General features: G+C 37.7%; 1 protein-coding gene across 2 annotated transcripts in view; it reads right to left on the bottom strand.

Moving 5' to 3' along the window:
* VSNL1 (visinin like 1) overlaps positions 1-21,187 on the bottom strand; it is a 49,967-nt gene extending 28,780 nt beyond the window's left edge. Inside the window, exon 1 of one of the 2 annotated variants that reach the window (XM_009641790.2) lies at positions 21,021-21,187. In XM_009641790.2, coding sequence (XP_009640085.1) covers positions 21,021-21,182 — 162 coding nt within the window. In that variant the 5' untranslated portion in view covers positions 21,183-21,187. The remainder of the gene's footprint in view (positions 1-21,020) is intronic. The other variant, XM_009641791.2, reaches the window with a different exon arrangement.
* Positions 21,188-21,507: the final 320 nt, after the last annotated feature.

Here is a 21,507-nt window from a genome sequence, read left to right as displayed (position 1 = left end):
GTTAACCTAGGGACACAGTTCCTCCATTCTCCACTTCAACAGTGCTACTGAAAGGAACAGTAAGTGGTTGTTTGACTGATGTCATCCAGATGTGTTTTTATAGAATCATAGAATCATTTAGGTTGGAAAGACCCTTAAGATCATCAAGTCCAACCGTTAACTTAACACTGCCAAGTCCACCACTACACCATGTCCCTAAGCTCCACATCTACACATCTTTTTCGGCTGCTTTGTTTTTGTTTTACTTACAAGTCTTTTATTTGTGACTCATGATGCTATTTAGTCTTAGTCTTATCTTGCATTTCAATTTCTCCCTGGATACATTAGCTCAAATTCTTTCAGTTAAGTTAAAACACATGAGCCCAGGTGAGAGCTTTAATGGAAGTGCTGGCATGAGAAGTAATCAAATTATTTAGCGGTTTGTTTTTCTTCCCGTGGATTTTCTCCACTGGTGCCAACAACACAATCTCTTTATTCCAAGCACTTCAGGTTGGCGCCTTCAGGCACTGGTATTCAAGGAGTAATAAGATCCTCCTTTATGAATCATAATACACATGAGAAAAGAAAAAGATAGCCGTACTCCATGAGATATCAATTACTGCTCTGAGAATAGCAGTAAGATTTGCAAATGAGATAACCATTGCTTCTCCTTACAGCTTTGAATATATCCCCAGAAGACAAGACAGTTAAGGCTGAGAATACATTGCCCTTTAAGACAGCATTAACATATTATATTCAACAAAAATAATAAAGTGTTGTGAGACACAGGAATCCAGAAAATCCAGTTAAAAGACCCAGCAAGGATATTAAAGAGAGCAGTTGCAAAGGCTGGGGATATCCAAGGGGTACTTGTTTCCCAAAGGTCCTCTGTAGTCAACAGAGAGTGACAGGTTTCACATGGGGTCAAATCAGAGATCTTAAATGAGATCCTTGTTCTGGGCGATCCTGGGGAGGAGCCTCTCTCTTTTCTGTAACTTGATGAAATCTAGGAGACACTAATTTCTCATTTTGGTGAAGGGCTTTGTCAAATTCTTTGGAAAGTCAAGTAAACATTATCAACCAGATTATCTTTATACACATGCCCGCCTGCCCTTTCAGAGATCTCTGAGAGGTGAGGAAGGAATACACGGTGTTGACTCTTTCCTTGTAAATACATAAATCCCAATGGATAAATTGCAGACCTCACACTAGTTATGCTGACAGGGGAAATATAGCTAAACTGGCCATAGTCACCTGAGTGCTGAGTTAAAAAAAAGCTGTGTTCAGTTAGACTGAACCATTGATTTAATCTGATTTCTTGTATGTCACTTTTTCCATGTCACTTGCCAATTTTTTTTCTAAAAAATACAGTGTAGTTTTATTACAGAAAGATAAACTAGTCCTATTTTTTATAAATTATGTTACAAATTCAGTCGTTATATTCTTGCTTTCTACAGCCATAAATGTGTTAGTATCATTTTCCCTGCATAGTATTTTTTTGCCCTAAATGTCACAACAGTTTTGTTGCCTCATTTCAACAGTTTCATTAGTAAAACAGTGTGTACCAAAGTACAAGCAATACATATGAAAATACTTTGTTTATTACAACTCTTGTGTTAAGGGATTACATGTATACATATCATTTCCAAGCAAACCAAGGGAACTAAAAAAAGTATTAGAAACTTACTGCATAAACTAACTGTCTAAAATGACATTTTATGTTATATTCTCATCAGACTGTGTCTTGAAGTGCAGGAAGAGCAACCATTTTGTAGGAAACTTCTCTTAAGTGCTTTAATTGGCTTGTAGTGTTAGTCTAAAGGAGGGAATGCCTTAAAGAATGATAAAATGCCTTCAAAAGCAGGAAAAAAATATGAACAAACTCCAGAGGAGAATAAAGAACTTCTGCTTCTGTTGTACCATGACAAAAATCTGTCATTTTCTCTGTCCAAACAGTTTGAACTTGCTCATTGACAACATTCTCTGTCCTACAAAAATTTATCTTCCCACTCTTAACACCATGCCAACACTGCTGCAAAATTCACTTAACCTGTCCTGTCACTTCAACCTGCAGCCTTCATGGCACCTCTTTCCTCACTGTACCAAGGCACAAATGTAGACCAACCCTTCACGTCAAGCAGTGATGTTGCCTGTAACTATCTACAGTTTTGGAGCAAGCAGCATTAGGCATTCTTCCAGTGCATGCCCACTGCATGGTATTTTCTCCTCTTCAGAATGTCTTCTTGATATCTGTCTGTGGCTACCCAAGGCTTGACAACAGTCAGCTAGCATTTGGGTTGTGACTTTCTGGGGTTCTTGGTGTTGTTTCACTACCCACATTTTCTCTCATGGTCCATCTCTCCCCATCTACCACTTCCTCCTTAAATGCATACTACAAGGTCTGCAGGGTAAAGACCAGCTTTATGCCTTGTGTTGGTACACCATCACTCATCATGCACCCTTAGACTTAAATGCTAATGATATTAACTGCAGCAGCATTACTAACATCCAAACCATTTCTTAGATACAGTCCCACCCTGTCAAGCCAAAGGCATGAGACCAAAAAACACCAAGAGAAAAGAAAGCCAATCAAGTCTTTGAAAAGCACTTGAGACATTTCTTATCCAAATATAAATTCATCTGTCTTTAAAAGAAGCAGCAAAACCGCTATACAAAATACTACAAATCAAACTTGGTCTATTTAGGAATACTATATGCATTCAATTAAATTTTCTTCTTGATGTTCTCCCTACTTTTTGCTCCCCATTAGCTAACATTGCATGTAGACCTAACACTTCATGGTAAGAGGAAAACCAATTTGACAACAGTTTATTTTCAAGAATAAGTCACCTAAATATAACAAATTGATTGACTCTCTAAATTTTCTCTAACACGTTATACTACCCTTATTTACGTGTTTCTAGAATGGAATTGTATTCCTCTTACACCTCCACATTTCTACATGTTTCCAAAAACACTTTCCTCACTTGTTATTTTAAGTATATTACACATCTATATTTCTATCCATCTTTTTTACAGACCTGGGATTTAAATCCAAGCTTTGGCAGGTAACTCAGCCCTGTTGCTTAGCAGCGGCTGAGACACATGTAAATGCAATAATGGAAATTCTCGCGGTTGCAAAAGTGGAAAGCTCTTGCCTGCTAAAAGCGGATGTTTACAAATCGGCTGGAAGCAGAGTAAGTAGCAATATTAGATTAGAAAAATTCTTTCCAAACAAAATACAGTCTTGAATACAAAGCCAACCAGCCTGACACAACCTAAATAATAGAGACTGAGGTTAAAAAAGCAAGAGTCAATATTTAATTATGATTGTTTTTATGTATTGATTATTCTAGTATTTTAACCATCATATGATTACCAGTAAAACAGATCACACTCCATTTCATTTAATGGGTGAAATAATGGATTAATGAAAGTCAACTTTCGCTGTCTTTATAGAACTGAGATTTCATATTATCTCTTTTTTTTTCATTAAAACTTATTTTTAAAAGCACTGATCCAAGGGTCCATGTGAATCCAAAGCCAACTGTTTAGCACTCCACCTCTTCTGCTTAAAAAAAATACTCCTGTTTTAATCTGTATTTGACAGGTCCACATGCTCACAGAAACATGTGGATTACATCCAAAGCTTCTTAATTCTATGGTACCATCAGTACGAAGGAACCTAAAATGGTCTTCAAAATTAGATGCAGGAGGATTGTGCCCATGCTCATCATTACAGATTTAAGGCTTAATACTTTGCACAGGTAGGAGGCAATTTATCTTAGACATCTGGGGGTTGGACTAGATGACCTCTAAAGGTCCCTTCCAACCCAAAACATTCTATGATTCTGTGATCTAAATTGTCTAAATCTAAAAGACAGCTATGAAACTTGAGAATCCCTTTATAGTGAATGGAGAACAGCATTTCCATAGCATTATTAATTTCTTCCCAAAAACTGGTTAGGATCAGATTAATTCCTTTGAGAATTCTCCTTCCGTACATTAGCTATTAAAGAAACAAAGGTGGTTTTGCATAAGGCAGACAAAATGAATAATCTCCTTCAAATGCCTTTCTCTTTCCATTGACTCTAGTTCAGCCTAAATGACAAACTAGCCTTCAGATGGCAAAGTTAATCCCAACCTTTACATCTCTGCTGAAGCTCAATGGCAGGGATGACGGCGACTAAATAAGCAATGATCTAGTGGAGAATGTCCTAGATTTTAACTCACAAGACCTGAGTACTATCCCCAAAGGGGATTAACTTAACTGAAAATTAACTTAAATCCATTTCCACCTCTAACTCAGACTGATTTTTACCGTCTGTAAAGCAGTTATTTTGATACCCAGATCTTGCTTGGGACTCCTTCAACCTAAAGACAATTTAAAACATCATACTTTAGTGCACAGTGCCACATTCCCTGAGCTCTAACTCAATTTGCTGTTTACACATGACAGATTTACACATTGCACAAGGTTTTTTTTTCTCTGTACAGCAGAAAGGAAGAAATAGCAGATTTTCCTATTCTGAATATTTGACAAAAGTTTTTATTTATTCCAACTTAACGTAATTTATTTGTGATTTTTTTCTCCCTTCTAAATATGACGGTTTGTCAGCTTGTGTCACTCATTCTCTATTCATTTCCATCAGCTGTGCCTCTCGCTCCCATGAGAACATTTCAATTTTGTTGCGAGGCCCAGAAATATGATAATCAACAAATATTTCTAGGTCAAATTCATTGTCACAGTGTCAGCGTGTTCATGAGAAATACTGATGCAATTAAACACTGATTTGCCACTCCAACTACCACCAAGACAGATATAAAATACAGTTTGGTTTATACAGATCTTTTTAAATTACCCCCTTTAAGAACCTTGTGAAAGATAATCAGTTATACTGAAGAACCAAAACAGAAAAAATGCTTAATACTTTTATGGTGTTTTGCATTTTACTGCTGTACAAACATGAACTAATTAAGCCTCACAATACCCAAGTGAGGAATGGAAGGAAGCATTATTACGGTTATATATTATAATTATACTGTCTCATTTAGAATTTCCTGGCTTGTGACTTTTAAAGTAATTATTATAATTATCATAAACCTAATAAAAAGTCAGAAACAACCTTTTTTTTTTTCCCCCCCAGTATGAATGTGCTCGAAGCTAAGCAAAGAAAGAGTCTATAAATGCCTAAAAGCACACTTTTTCTTCATGTATCTCATCTTCTGTTTTCCCTTTGTCCATCTGAGTCCACAGGACTTGATCTTGCTTCAACCAAAGGAGAAAAAATTCTTGCCAATGACCACAGTGGGTCCTTGATTTTAACATCAACAATTTAAAAAAAAGTATGTGTGAAGTGAGTTTATCTCTGTGATTTTTACTGTCTGCTAAGAAAACATGAGATCTTGAGGCAAAACATTCTTATATATTGCAAACAACATTATAAAGTCTCTATGATATCCTGTAATTGGGATTAATTTTTAACTTACTATGTAAAATTTTTTTTCTCTCAAATACCTCTGACGAGTGTTTGGATTCCTCTTCCCAGTTCTAGCCTTCCAACACCTCACTGGCACCCTTTAGATACAGGTAGACTGGTACCTTCAAAGAATGGTTTCTGCCATCTCTCTCATATACCTATCCTGTAATGAGATGATTTGCCCACTGGAGATGCCTTTGCTCTCCAGTAATAACATAGTCCTATACGTTTCCCCTGTAATACTGGACTTTTTAAGGTCTATGGGGACAAAAAACATTTTATTACCTATACAAAAGTGTTGTACAACATTTGAGTTTTCAACTGACTCCATCATAACAGCCAGTCACTGCAAATTCTTAGGAGTTAACCACAGCTGGATCAGCCTCTGGGAGAAGCTTCCTTATAAGCCATAATCAACTGAATGGTAATTTGGAAAAGGACCTCAGGTAGTTCCTTTTAGCTGGAAGCACAGCAGTTGTGATAATTTCTTTCTTCTTTTTAAATTATGTAGTATAGACCTAACAATACTAATGTATATACAGTGGATCCAGCTGAAGAGACGAAAGAGTAGTCTAATGAACCCAAAATACATACAGTACTATTTTGCTGACAGCTGCTGGAAAAAGAAACAAAGAAGTAAAATATCTTGACAATATCAGGCAGGTCAGGCCAAGATTAATAGAAGATTAATAGGAAGATTAATGTTCCTAACTTGCAATCCAGAAACCAACCAGAGCACTACTCAGTATTCTAGGTTGCCACCTACTACCTGCATGCCCCAGCCACAGCTGGACACGGTGCTCAGTTCATCTGCCTATGAGAAATGGAAATCACCATCAAATGCCAACAACAGTGGTTTTCCATAATACAACTCCTTTTCTTCATCAAGTTGCAAATACGATCCTTGCGCTAGTTGTAGATAGTATTTTGACTGTACTTGCCTCATGACACTAGAAGGACCATCTGGCTAAACAGATGTGGTAATCTGATTTGTTTGGCCAATGAACTGAAAAAACCCGCAATAGCTTGAATGGGAGTTCCCAGGAGTGCCCAGTCTGGCATCTTCCCTTGTGCACTTCCAGATACTATATTTGTCATTTCAGGACGAACTTGGTAACAGATTATTTGATTGTGGAAGTTAGCAAGAGAGAAGGAACTTCCATACACAAGACAAAAAGAGGCAAACATATTCTCATCACAAAAAATTTACTTGTAAGGCCATCTGCCATTCTTTTGCAGAGTATATCATATATTATAAAACAAGAAGCTGGTAAAATGTAAGCCAAGTCTTGGTCCCACAGAAGGTGTCAAATCTCCCATGGATTTGAACAGGACCACTGGCTATTCAATCTGTTCATTTATAACCTTATTTAAGGACTGAAGTACAGTTCTTCTCAGAACCATGTATCTTATTACAGATGTATAACCTTAAACATGGAATGGATTGTCTAGATAATGTCCCCCTGACAACATTCTTTTCATCATCTGTCTTATTTTTTAAAACCCTTAGGTTTATAAAAATATAGCTGATTTTAAATCTTCTAAGGTCTACTGGAAGTTTACACTTATCCAGTCTCAATTTCATCTCTTTTTGATTTCATTTATCAAACCTGTACTGTTTGACACCACCACCATTCATGTAACTGGCATTACTGCCAAAAAAACCCAAACCTAAAAATAAAAAAATTACAAAGAAAAAAACCCCAAACCTCTGAAACAGTAAATTAGAAATGTGTGTGTTCAAAGATCAAAAGGAAGGCATTTCAAAAATATTTGTGAAGACATTTCATTTTAGTTGAAGTAAAAGATTCTGGATAGTTCCATTTCTTACAGTGTTTCTCAGCTCCATTAACAATGAATAACGAACACTCAACTACGCCTACTCATTTTGCTTTGCTATGCAGAATCTTTCAGCTATAAGGCCCTCCTTTGCATACAGGATAGGGCTGGCTTTCTGATGTTGGACTGCCCTCTTCTCAAGGTAAAGAGATAGACAAATTAAAATAAAATGCCCAAGCCCACATCATAGGCTGAATGAGCACAACTAACAGCAAGCTTCTCAAGTCACAGCATCCCTTGCCCACCAAGGCAGAGCTGCAGAAATTCAAAAGCTGGAGAAGAAGAGGACAAAGGCACAGACATCAGATCAGGCTTTGCCACTCATCTAACCAGTGCCCTAGGAAAGAAGATGAGCTAGCTGAGAAGAAAAGCAAAGCACATTATGGTTAAGAAGAAGATTGGGATGTAGCTCAAGACTGCATGCCTGACAGCCAGGATTGCGCAGGAGTGTGGAGATGCCAAGGTTGCACCTTCTGCCCTCTCCAGGAAGAAGGAGGTCACTTTGCTCCTCGAGGGAGAAAACTTTTGTTTCCTCATTATATTGCATTCTGTGAATTTACTCAGTGATAGCAAGAATTGAGGCCCTAATATAATAAATGAGTTTTAACAATTCAAAAAGTGCATTTTTTGTCCATCATAAATGATACTGTAGAACTATTGTCACTTTGGTCAAACTTTTACCCTCCACCATAACGCTTCCGCTTCACTGTATGTGTGACCTGTGCACTGTTACCACGCTCTTTTGTTATATGGTAAATTAAATGATCTACACAGTAACTAGGTACTGCTGTTCTTGTAAAGAGGATTTTGTCCCCTTGTTGTTCTTTTAGTTCCAAGATGTCTTGTCTGCACAGTAACACGACTTCAGCTGTCCCTTGACCCAACCATTACACCAACATGCTAGCAATAAAACCTGGAAGAGACTTCTTCAACCAGCAAGCTACATGAACTCACTCATACTATACATATACAGGACTTCCATGGAATTTTTATACCATTCCAGGCTTTTATTCTACATAAAAAGGAAGGAGAAAAGGTAAAAAGTGTTCTTGCCCACCAGTGTACTTTGCAGTGACATGATCCACCATCCCACACTAATCAGTGGTCCTCTTAGGACTACGTACTTGCTCTCATAGCATTATATGTAGAACAATATTTCTATGAATCTCAAAACTTAAATATAGCCCAAAGTATTCTGGCAATACGTAAAATGCACGCGCATGAGCCCAGAATAGATGAGAGCAAAGAAAACGATTGAGATGAACAATCACGTGGAAATAAAGAACAGTGGGTACATGTATAGAAAAGGGAAACAACTGAAAACTGCCTGAAGGCAAGTACTATTGGCGATAATGCAGGGATAATGTTTTCATAGGGATTAACTGTTCTGGAGCACTTTTCCCATGTGTAAAGCACAACATACTTTTTATTCAGATAGGTTGATTTGGCAGCCTCTTCATTGCTAGCAACAACTATTTATTGTGCCTGTGCAGGAAAAATTCCACCCTTGGATAGCCAGAATGCAGTTCTTTTATCCCACACTGACAATTGCCCACTGGATAGAGCTCAAGAGCTAATTTCCCACTGATAGTCCACTTCTATAGGATGCCTGTTAGAAGTCTGTGTGCCAAATTAATCATTTACAAAAGTCTTTAATAAATTTGGCTACTTGTTAATGTAATTTTTATACTGAATGTGTTAAATTCAGCCTTTGGAAACAGATTTTATTTCTTTGGCAAAATGTCATTATTCTTACAGAGAGGTACATCACTTTAAAAGAAACTGCTGAATACAAAGACCAGCATTTACCTTTTGTTAGCATTACTTTTTTACTCGGTTTTATTGCCCTGGAGCTGCTAATGATTTTCTGTATGAGCAACTCAATTTTCTCAGAGTGAAAACAGGGTTTCCTTACATGTTGCTTTAGAGCATGTGCTCTTTTTCATGATTTTTCATACTTCAAAGATACCCCAGGCTAGTAGATACAGGAATCAGAAACTGTCCTTATTCTCCCTACTCTTGGCCGTACATTAGGATACCACAGAATTTATGTCTCCATGAAAAATAACATCAGGCCCATTAAACACCATTTTCCTGCTATACAGAAAAACTCCAAGGGAAAAGAATCTTAAAAATAAATAAGCGGGTAGACTAATACACCATAGGGGCTAACTTGCAGCACGGAGTTTACAATTCTAACACAAGGCCACTAATTTGTTGGGCCTCCCTTGTCATATACCGTATTTAACTGTAGCAAGAACTAATTAATAGATAATTGATTGCTTCTTCAAGCCAACACTAATATAGCACCCTTGCAATTAAATATGACTATTACTATTATAAACTCCCATTTTCAGAATCCTATTTTACATAGCAGCATTTCTTCCAACTCAAAAAAAAAAAAAAAAAAAAAGACATTAGATCTGCTTTAAAGACCTGTTCTAGACTTTAACCCCAGTTTTCTTGCTGGCTTTTTAAGATGCACCGTATACTGGAACTCAGAAAATGTACCTTTTTCAGGCCAAGTGTTATCTGAACTATTACTTTTCTTTTAAAACAAATGACCAACCAAACAAATGTCATGTATGAACATTATATTTTAAAAAGTCAACTATCAGGAACTATGACCTCCTAAAGTAATAAATGGAGTGTTAAGGCATCCCTTGTTCTGCACAGATGAACAACAGAAGAGGCAAGATGAAAATTAGGCGTGCAGTACCATTACTGTGAAGCTGATGCCCAGATGCACCTTTCTGTGGCTTTAGATATATATGAAATGGTATGACTGTATTCCTCCAAGAAAACTTTGGGATTTGGTTACCATTGAGCCACTGTGAACTCAGAGTGGTGGATTACCACCAAAATGACTTGTCCTTATCAAGAAACCAGGAGAAGTTTAATGTGTGCATATAAAATTTGTACCAAGTTTACCAACCCACATGTAATATAAGACTCAACATGCTGAAGACGCTTTTTACTGAAATGGAGAAATTGGACACTGAAAAAAGGAGATGTATTTTACTCCTGAATGAAGTTAGGGGTGTTAATGGAGCAGAGGGGACAGCACCTGACCTGCCAAAGTGACACCAGCCTCTGTGAAAGTGGGAAGCAGTGATTTAGTGGGAGGAACAACTGCCTCCTCTCCCGCCGGGGCTAAGGCATGTGTGTGGGGGTAGGGAGACTCTGAAGGGAACTGAGGACATCTGCATTTCACCGGGACCACATCCAAAGAGCATCACCTTCCAGCTACCTGTGTTTAGCAGCTGGCCAAAAAGCAGTTGGCTGGAGTTCATTCTGGTGAAAACAGAACCATGCTAGGAGGGAGGACGTCCCCTGAAGTCATCTTCAGGCTTTGGCTCTGGTGTCCTGTGAGGCTTTCACAGCACAATTTCTTGTTTTAATTGGTCCATTCTTAGACAACTCATCATTTCAGTTACAAAGTTTAATTACATAATTGCCACCACTGACACATATTATAAAATGAGGCACTGTAATTGCTACATTAGTAAACACCAACACAATTAAAAGTGTTTCCAGTACCAAAAAGGTATTTAGAAGAGGGACATACATAGATCTAGTCAACATGGACACAAGAAGTAGCGGTAGCTGGAGCCTGTGAACATGAAAGCAAATTCAAGAACTGCTCCTTCTAATCGGTTCTTGTGTATTTGCTATTAGCACTAGGGACAGGAATCGCCTAGCCAAAACTCATTTATCTTGGAATAGGGCTTTAACCATCTCTCAGCCTCATCAGTTTGACAGGGAGGAGCAAATTAGTAACCACCTTTCAAAGCAAGCTGTGAAGATTCATGACTATGCATACAGGTGTGTAATTTCCTACTAAGGGCTAACAGTAATTATAGGGTACAACCTTCCAAATGAAAGGGGACACAGGCATCTAGAAATAACTTCATAATTGAATACACTTTCATAGAAAGCTGCCGACAAGATCCACATAAAATCTTATTTTAATTAACGACCTAAGAATTTTTAATTCCTTTTTTTATATTCCGGAAATAATCCCCAATTGACTTTGATATTCACTTTGAGGTGAACTGTAGTGTTGATTTATACTTCTGCTTATACAGCTGTTTCTCTGGACTACAGGGAGATTTTATTTAAAGCTCTGTATTCAGTTCTGGGCTATCCACCCAACCAGTCAGCCAAACTTCACAACTTCTCATACAGGTGGATTTCACACCAACCTCTTCTGAGAACGTTTCATACGTATTCCAGCAAAATGGCAAAATCTCCTCCAGCCTGAATTTCCTTGTGTTGATTACTTTATCTTCCAAACCACATGTTTTTCTCATTTTGTTTTGTTTGTGATTGAATACAAAATTAAGATAGCTAGCTAATTCTCATGCGGTAAGTCATCTCAATTCAGCAATCAATAGGTTTGTCAGTGCAAATAGCCTATTCCTATGAGCCTTAATTAAACATGAAAAGATGGAAATTTACGCTCATTGAAGAAAAATAAAGTTGATATCCCAAGGTGCTGGAAACGTTCAGACTATGATTAGTAGAAACCTGACTGGAATCTCAACTAATGTCTACATGATAATAAAACCCACATTTAACTTGGTAACTAAGCGAGTTCCCAAATGTCTCTCCATACCACAAAACCCGGTAAAAATACCTGACGTTTCATTACCTGCATAGCTATAGCTATCCACGGCAGCATGTCTTGCAGTAGTAATAGTGATGCGCCACCTTAAAGTACCACAAGCAAATGGAGCAGGCTGAGATGCAAAGCATGGCTGTGAGAGCCATGGTCCAAACTAATCGGGACCCTTTAATTTTTGGAGTATTCATACCCAGCTACGGTGACTCACAACTGTCCATCTGGGAAGCTCTGGAAGTACATATCACTAAGATAATTTAATTTTCTGAAGGACAGATGAGCTCCCCAGAGGAGAGGGGGAGGTGAAGCCGAGGCATGGAGTCCGAGACGTCACATCAGGGTGAAGGGACTCGGTTCAGAGCACCAAGTTCCCGTTTACACCGTACAAAACAAGAATGCTGTTTTCAGCCCCAGGCCTCGAGTACAAGTGAGATATTGGAAGCAGACTTCAATGCTAGAGGAAAACACTTCTTTGTTTTAAAACAAAATACTTTACATCATATTAGTTTGCTCCAGTGCTGAAATGAAGTGCCCTGGTTTCAAAGGCTCCTTCAGGAACCCTGAAATACCAAACAGCTTTTTTTATATTTTAAAGAAATAGGAATGCTTACAGTTCAAGAAATGTGACAAGCTAAAGTCCCTGAAAGACCTTAGTTCACTTTGTCTCAAGTAACAAAAACACATACTTACTAGTCTTCAGAACAAGTTTTAGGATGATCCATTTTTCCAAATCAGAGTTACTGAAGATTTAGAATACAGGTTTCCATCAAGACATGGTCACAGCTTAACTGTAGACTGTAGACCACAGTGTAGATCCAGAGTAGACATTCGATTGAAGTCTGTCCAAAGTGCCATACTAATGTGTATGTATGAACCCAGCAAGCCAAAGATCTCTCTCCAAAGAAATAAAATAAGGGACATCTATATTTTGACCCGTGAAATAATTTCAACCCTGACCTTGCCAAAGACATCAAGCACATGGTTTAACCTTGTACTTCACCTATCTATACATAATATAGAGATTTTATATGCTCCATTCATAGTTATTTTATTTAGATTGCAAGAGAAGGGAGTATCTCTGAAAAAAGTACAGACATTATCACCACTCCCTCTCTCCACTGCACATCCTCGAGGATTTTCACTGGTTTCATGAACACCCTTTCTTGTGATGAGAAGGAAAGCACTGAGGTGGTGTGAAACGAGCTAGGAAATAGGAAGTTTCAGGAGGAAAGGAGTCCCAAACACTTGACTTTTGCAGCACATTGGGTAAAGGTTGTAAACCACTGATCAGTCTTGGTGACTGCTCTGAGGACTACTTAGCAATGGTAAAATACTAACTCTTACAACAAATAGTAGACCTGAATGCCATAACAGCTAGGGGACTTGGCGCTGACCATTTGTTGGGTTCTTTTTTTTTTTTGAGGTCTTTGATACTTTAACAATGGCTACCTCGATCCAAGCTGCACCACTCCTTCTTCTTCCCTTTAGGGAAATCATAACTGTATTAATGAATTCAGTGTTCTGCTACAGAAATAATTACAGTATCCCAAATTCATCATTTTGATTTCTCTGAGGAATCCAACAAAGAGCAAAGGTGAGCTGTAAAGGAACAAGGTCCCTTATAAAAATGCATGGCAGTTTTTGGAACTGGTGAGTTTCCTTCAAAATAAAAGACGAAGTAAAAGTAATTTTCATGTTATTGTTGGAAAATTTGCCTAGCCTGGACTCTTTTATCAGGCTATGTTGGAAACTAGGGCATGCATGTGCATGGTGAGGTTTTTAAGCATTTCAGGCTGGATCATCTTGCCCTGGCCGGACATACTCTCTTCAATGCTTTGGACTTGATGTTAGTTTAGAGTGCCTCCAGGAACCACATATAACCACAGAATTACAGAATTATTCAATACTTAGTAATAATCAGAGGTTTTGACTAAACTTTCACATCCCCACACATCTGCTGACTCTGTAAGCCCTGGCGATGCCTTTGGACAGTTGGACTGCTTTATGGATTCATGTGACCATCATTCCAGCCTCTCATGGAGAGGGTGTACAGCATATGTTACTGAATTGTTCAAGAATCAGGAAGATTCATCCCACAGGCCTGGACACTCCACAACCTGCTATTTGGAGCAATTAAGATTTAGCTACTTAGATTTCATGTTTTAGAATTGTTCCGACTTCCTCATCTTCTAGATTTAGAGTCTCCAGAGATCATCTGGAGGATATGGGCCATTACGTGCTCTGCAACAGAAGCAAAGAAAAATGTATTTTAACCTTTAAAATTAGCCACTAGCCATAATGCTGCAAAAAGAAAAGGACTTGTCCTTCTTTGCCTCTGAAACTGTTTTTCTACTAACTTCAGGACCCTTACTCTCACCACATCCATACAGACTTAGTTTTTAAATAACTGCTGCTTTAAATGACAGCTAGCAATGTGTGCATTCTTTACATGTGATGAGAGGAGCTCTCCAGACTCTAGGACGTTAACAGAGCTTGCACCAGACTTCGCAGGACCCGAGTCTCACGATGATAAACAACTTTCAGAGCAGTCCAAAGCACTTAAAGAAGGATCAGGAATGAAAACTCACATTAGCTTCAGTGAGATTAGGATTTCAACCTAAACTGACTCCATTCTGCATTGTTAAAGGCTCTTAGTATCCAGTGTTGTGATTTATGGCCCTATTTTCAGAACAGTTCACTACCCAGTGTGCTGGTCCTCTTGTGAAAATTACTGTTTTCATTTTCCTTTGCAGCTTAAATGAGAATCCATGTTTATTTACTGTATTTTATTTTTCAATATGGCTGCTGACCTTTAAAGCTCTGTTTACTAAATTTTAAAATACGCTTAGAGATTTTAAAAGATGTCCTGTAAAATGATACTAAGTACAGCCATTATTTTTTCTGGCATCAGCACGGAGACAGAAATACAGCAGAAGGGCACTTTACCAGTATCCTTCCCTTCCCCAAATCATTCAAAGTCAGCTTCAAAGTGAACACTGCCATTGGGGTTTGTTTCATTTTGGTTTTTTATGTAAGAAGCATTCTGGCCCTTTGTTTTTAAATTCATGCAACACAATCTCAGCTTCTGTTTGAAACATATAATAAACCTCTTATGTGGTTTTCTAGTAGACCTGTGTTTTGGCACAGCACCTGCCTATTCATGCTTATAAGGAAAAGGAGGAGGCGGAATAATGGCAAAAGCAGTTTTGCATGGAAAACACCCAGCCAACAAGACCATGCCTTTTTTTAACAAAAAGTCCTGTATGAAAAGCAATTGTGATCCCTTTTTTTTTGAAGTTATCAGAACCCAATTTTAATACAGCTTTGGAGCACTAAACATATATTTCATCCTGAAAAGTACTCCCCTGTGATAATGCTGGACTGCAAATACACTTGCTTGTCAGCATACTGCCTTTTGGTTTCTGCTATTTGAATTTTCCTTTCATAAGAACTTTCACTGCACTTCTGGTGAAAGGTTTTTTACTCTTTAGGAGTTTTTGTTTTCTAAAATACAGCTTTGGAGCACTAAACATATATTTCATCCTGAAAAGTACTCCCCTGTGATAATGCTGGACTGCAAATACACTTGCTTGTCAGCATACTGCCTTTTGGTTTCTGCTATTTGAATTTTCCTTTCATAAGAACTTTCACTGCACTTCTGGTGAAAGGTTTTTTACTCTTTAGGAGTATTTGTTTCTAATAATTTTACTCTAATTGTCTCAAATGTGCAGATTTGCATTTTGTGCTTAAGAAATGCATTAAGAATCTTTATCTCACAGATTTTTCTACAACCCCCCCCAGCAAAACTTCCACTGACACCAATAATGTTACTGTTATTTCTTTCTAGCCTCTATTTGTCTATCTATCTCTATATCTATATGTGCTGCTTCGTACAGAGCCACCTTGTCATGTCCCTCCATCAGAGCTATTTGTTGCTTCACTTGTTTGCATCAAATACTATTTCTAATCATCTCTAACGTAACAATAATAGTTTTATTATTCCACATCAGTTTTAAAAATTCAGTAACACAGTAGTACTATTAACCTGTTTAAGGATTTTTGAGAGTCATGTTTGTAAATAAATACATAGCATGTTTCCTGTGTTGCAGGTAATTTTAGGGGGTGTATCCAATAAACATACAATAAACATATTGTCCATGAAGACTGCTAGGACCCCAGATGTGATCTTCTGGAAGGGAGCAACAGCATGGGCTAAAATCATTGTATGAGTAGATACATCAGTATTTTCAATAACCTGCCTCATTTCAAAACATGCTGCTTTTCTTTAGCAATATGGGATTGGTAAAATATACCTAAATATACTAATTATATTAAGTGAAATATACCTAACATTGGTATAATATAACTAAAAAGTACTCCTATTATAGGAAGAAATTACTGCTATTGCATGGCCAAACTGCCTCTTAAAACCAGCACAGCGCTTCCAGTTAAAGAGGTGACCACAGGAAAATTAGTTTCTGCCAGTGCAACTGTGTCTCTGTTAGAGGCATCTGTAAACACAGCTGTGCTGTTCTGGAATCCCGCTTCTTCACAGCCACTGAAAGCCTGAAACGCAGCTCTAACCTAACATTTTGAGCAGCCCTGTGCCATCTTTAGAAAGATGCTAGTCTGTCTTGAAAATCTGGGTAGAGAAAAAGAAGCTGCAAATATACCCACTCAAATTTCAATAGATTTTTGAGATTTCTTTTGTTCTGCACATATTAAAATGAGGGACTAGAAATCAATTCCCTTCAAGGCAGGAAATGTGAGAAAGAAGCCAAAAATATGACGAACCGTTTGACTGTAATTAATCAAATGGCATTACTTTTTTTTTTTAATTTAAACGTTATCTATAAACCCCAAAACATAGCTAAATAATAGATGTGCAATAAATTCAAAGAGCAAATGACTTTATTTGATGCTAGCATTATATCACGATCACTCCCAACCCTATCTTTCCAGTTAAAGGGCCATTGGTGCTTGTTTCTGTTATTAATCCAGAGGATATGCCTCTCATGTTCAGTGACCCAGTTCCAAGAAGTATCACAACATAGAAGCCTATTTTCCACTTAATAAACATGCATAATTCCTGTGAACATTAGCACTGATTATGCACACTTACACACTCTAGGGCATATTCATCCAGTGAATTCAAAAGATCTGAAGGAAAATGTATTTGGCCCTCTAGACTGCAAGAAACCCTAAAGAATGATAGGAACAGTCCAGAATGCTTTTTTGGTATATTTTATTTTAATGACACTTTTGCATATTAATTCCTTCAACTCTCTGCCCACAACGCTGATGAAGTTTTATGTAAGATAAAAGAATTAAGGACTTTTTAGGATAGAAAAAAAGGAAAATGAAGAAAGCAAGCAAGGATTAAGCTTAACAGTTAGGATATTCACTTTGAAGATGGAAACTGTAGGTTCCAGGCTCTCCGATGCTACTTATCACTATGTCCTGCAGAAAAAGAGGTTAATTGGGATATTGCCAGCTGCCCAGAAGGGCCTGTCTCATCACAGGTAGAGCAGTGAGAGGGTGAGCAGAGCAGATTCAGATTCTTTACAGGCACATGATAATTGATTCAGAGTTTCCCACAGCTTGATGAGTACTTAAACCACTGTGGTAAAGATAAGGTGTTCGCAGTATCTTTGTTACATAAGAGAGAAAGAAAAAGGGCTCCAGTCACTTGATTTTGCTTTAACTTGTATTGTCCTAGATTGTTCTCTGCAGGAGAGGTTTGAAAGATGCAACTCCCATAGGAAAACAGATGCATATACCCTGGAGAAATGTAGGATTTAATACAAATTCCTGTCTTGAGAATTACCTTGTGGTTTTGCATTGGCATATTTGTTTACAATATGCTGACTTGATTTTCAACTTTCCCAGAATGGTAACCACAAATTTCTCCCCCTCCCAAGCTCTATGCAGACTGTCGGGACAGCTAACTCGGTGTTTCAGCATTTAGGTCTCTTTGTGGCTCTGGGTTTATAGTATATAAACAATTCTTCAATAAACTATTTCAAAAACTGCTGAAGCATTCACCTCATTCAGTAACATGGAGGGAAACATGAGCCCTAATAGCTTGCCACAGCTTCTGGATCCCAAGAAGAATCTATCCACCCAAAAATTTACCAATATGTTTTATTGAGCCTGTTAGATTGCAGACAATGCTAAATATGCAACAGCATAAAGTATATTTCTGCCTATTAGCTGCTTATTTAAAAGAGGTGTTCTTGACTAAATATTTTTGTACACACTTCTGCTAAAAGTGCTGCAAATAATTTTTCCGTAGCGTCCATTTGTATAACTGCTATTTATTTTAAGCACTGCATGATTTGTATTCATAATGGAAACTTCAATAGCAAAGGCTTCCAGGCCAAACTAGAGTAATTCCCCCGCTAGTCAATACAGTCTTCATCTACATCAGTAAACAGCAGAGCACAATTGATGCAAATACGCGGAGTGGAAGAGTGAGTGTTGAGGACCTGACATCCACATCACACATGCTCTGGATGTTTTTCTTCAGACCAACTCTAGCTTACTAGAAGGCATTAGATACAGCAATACATTAGGTGTGATCCTAGGACACATCTTCTGGTTACATTTCATCAAAAAAAATGCAGCTTCCATGACCCAACATAGTGCACCCCACTCTGTAATTATGATGGAAACGCAGCAAGTGTAGATAATCAGGAAATTCACCTCAGAATAATGCTTCTGATAGAGTCTAAAATGTTTTTGCTCTTTGATTTAAGGATATTTTCTATTGTGTGTGAGTAAAAGAAAAGAAGAGCTTGCTTTGCATCTTAGTCTGATGACCAACACCCTTTTCTCAATCCACATCAAAGTGCACCACATGACTCACGAACGAAGAAATGGTGTCATCTTTATTGATGGAAATCTTCTTCAATAAAATCCAATTCAAACCAAGAGATAAAATGTCATCCCCCTCAACTATAAATTCATGCAGAGGAATTATTAATCAATACACACTTCATACATTTTCACCCTGAATATGCATTAAAGGAACTGAAATGCTTTTAATGTAATCATAGTGATTTGGGTCTCCTGCTGGTTGCTCCTCCTGGAAAGATCAAATTCCACATCTAGGGTTTTGTCTGCAGCCAGCAGCCGGGGCAGGCAGAACATCCTACACAGGAGAAGTCGCCACCACTGACAGCACTTAGACCATTAGCTCCTCGGAGAGCCCAGAGCCATTATTTTACAAGCATTTCTGTGACAGGAGGAGAAGTAAAGCTCTGGATTTACTACAGCTAATCATGTTTCTCCTCTGCAAAATTAGTATTTAGCCCTGTATACAGACGTTATATATAGAATGACAATAAACTGGACTAAATATATGTCAGCACCATTACAGAGCAGATCTCAAACCCCATGACTATCAAAGCAAGGGAGATAATCTTATTTTATGTGCATATCTAAAAATACACGAGGCCAGAAAACTAAGAGCCAGATATTGCAGCTTACTAAGACTGCAGAGCTGTCTCCAAATTTCAAGAGCAAAATACTGCTGTGCTCTTCATGTTATTTTTTGCATTATCATTTTTGTAAACATGATATTGAATTTACTCTCTGGTATTTCTGCATGAGTAAAATATCTAGTGAAATACCTGTGAACACTTCAAACACCCCTTTGAAGGAAGGAAGTCCTAACAGTTTTGAGCTATTTTCAGAAGATAACTTTCCCCACAACACACAAAATCATTAAAAAAAAAAAATCCCTTTACCGTGATTTGCCAAAAAGAAGATAATGATTTCTAAAGAGTTAAAGAGTTGACATACTTTATTAGGAACCCATATTTTGTAAAGACTATTTACTTCCCTCAGAAACATGTAGGAGAAATGATTAGATGTCTAATCTTGGTGGATGTGCACCGAGTACTGTTTAAAATGGAAGCTATAAATTATCAGTCAATAATAAGCACAATACCTGAGGCAGTAAAAATTCTTTCATCTGAAAATAACAGTTATTACCAAGTCATTTCTTAAGAAAATGATTGTGAGGCAGCATTTTGAGCCATAAACATTAAAATATGAAGACAGAAGCTTATTCATGCAAGCTGGAGTTAGCAGGTTTTGTTAGACCATTCAATAGAAGGAAACAGGGTAACAATTTGCAGAGTGATCTGGTTCAAGGCTGCAGAAATTTAGGAAAGGACTGTAGCAGGCATTTAAGGGAAAAGACAGTCCCACTTGTCTGCAGAAATTGTCAGTGTGCTCAATATTAACTACTTACATTTGAAAGGTTATTTTATTTTTATTCAGCCTCACATTGTATTTATGAACCATTCTGATCCTACTTTTCATCATCACCATCCAATATTTTTCCTAATTAAAATTACTTTGAAGTCTCTGACCTTTAGGCAGACACTCAATTCAAAACTAAAATATAATTGTCTTTGTAACATGAATACACTTCTTATGCTGCCCCCATGCTCTTCTTGTTACAGAATAAATACATAATAAATGTAAGGAAAAGACTGTACATTGAACTTGATAAAATAATGAAAAATAAGAAGAAAATAAACTGAGCAGCCTGGTTTTCCTTTCCTATATAACGGGGCAAAAAGACAGTAGGGAAAAAAGAAAGGCAATACTTAAAATTTAGAGAAAGAAATCCTTTGTGCATAATGCACAGTGCATAATTTATCTGCAGGACATACTGCCATGAAACTTCACCACTTTTGCTGAAACCAAAAGGACAGTCTTCTATACGAGTAGGTCCAGCAATCACAGGGTTTATATTCCAGTGGTATTACACAGGTATAGTGAGGTTTATTGAACAGGACCACAAACACTCTTTGAAGGTGAAAAAGGCCCGTAAATTACAGAGGGGAGAGACCATATTTCTTGTGAGTAAATCACAGCTTTTTTCCTAAACTTTTGTTCTGGTCATTGTAGCTACACAGATCGCTGGTATGATGAGGGTAGCACTTCCCATTTATCTCCTCTTCACCATTGCTCCTCCTAGCAAAGGCATTCCTCTAAATGAACGGCAGCTCTTGACTGTTTGCTTTACATTACTTTGCAACCTTTTTTGTGGCCATATAATAGGAACTTAATAAGTAACTTACTTTTACGTAGAGCTGCTGAAACTCCTCAAGGTTCAGTCTACCACTTGGACAGTCCTTTAGAAATCCTTTGTACCACTGTTTTAGCTCGTGTTCATTGAACTCCGTGCTCTTCACCAGATCCTCCATCACCTCAGGGGCCAGCTTGCTATTCTGTTTCCCCATTCTGCCTTAAGAAGAAATAAATGAATACAGTTAGCCGAGTTGCTGTAAACAGTTTAAACTGGCATCAGTGACAAAGCTTGAATACATCACTTGTTTTGTACTCACTGCTGCTTTTAGTCAAACACAACTTCACAGATTTGCAAGTAAACAGGAACCTAAGCTATATTTGAATATTACAGATTGAAATGGTGAAAAAGGCAACATTGGTCTTTCATGTAGGAGTCTTAAGGCCTGGAGACAGACTGCTGACTTGCCTTTGAGTTAGGTAAATTCTGCCTTTTCTTTACACTAAGGCTGAAAAAGATGACTTCACTTTTTCTTTGAA

The sequence above is a fragment of the Egretta garzetta genome, unplaced genomic scaffold (genome assembly GCF_000687185.1).
Source record: "Egretta garzetta isolate BGI_Z169 unplaced genomic scaffold, ASM68718v1 scaffold607, whole genome shotgun sequence".
NCBI classification, from domain to species: Eukaryota; Metazoa; Chordata; class Aves; order Pelecaniformes; family Ardeidae; genus Egretta; species Egretta garzetta.
The sequence above is the reverse complement of the archived record's forward strand: the minus strand, read 5'-3'. Positions and strand labels throughout refer to the sequence as shown.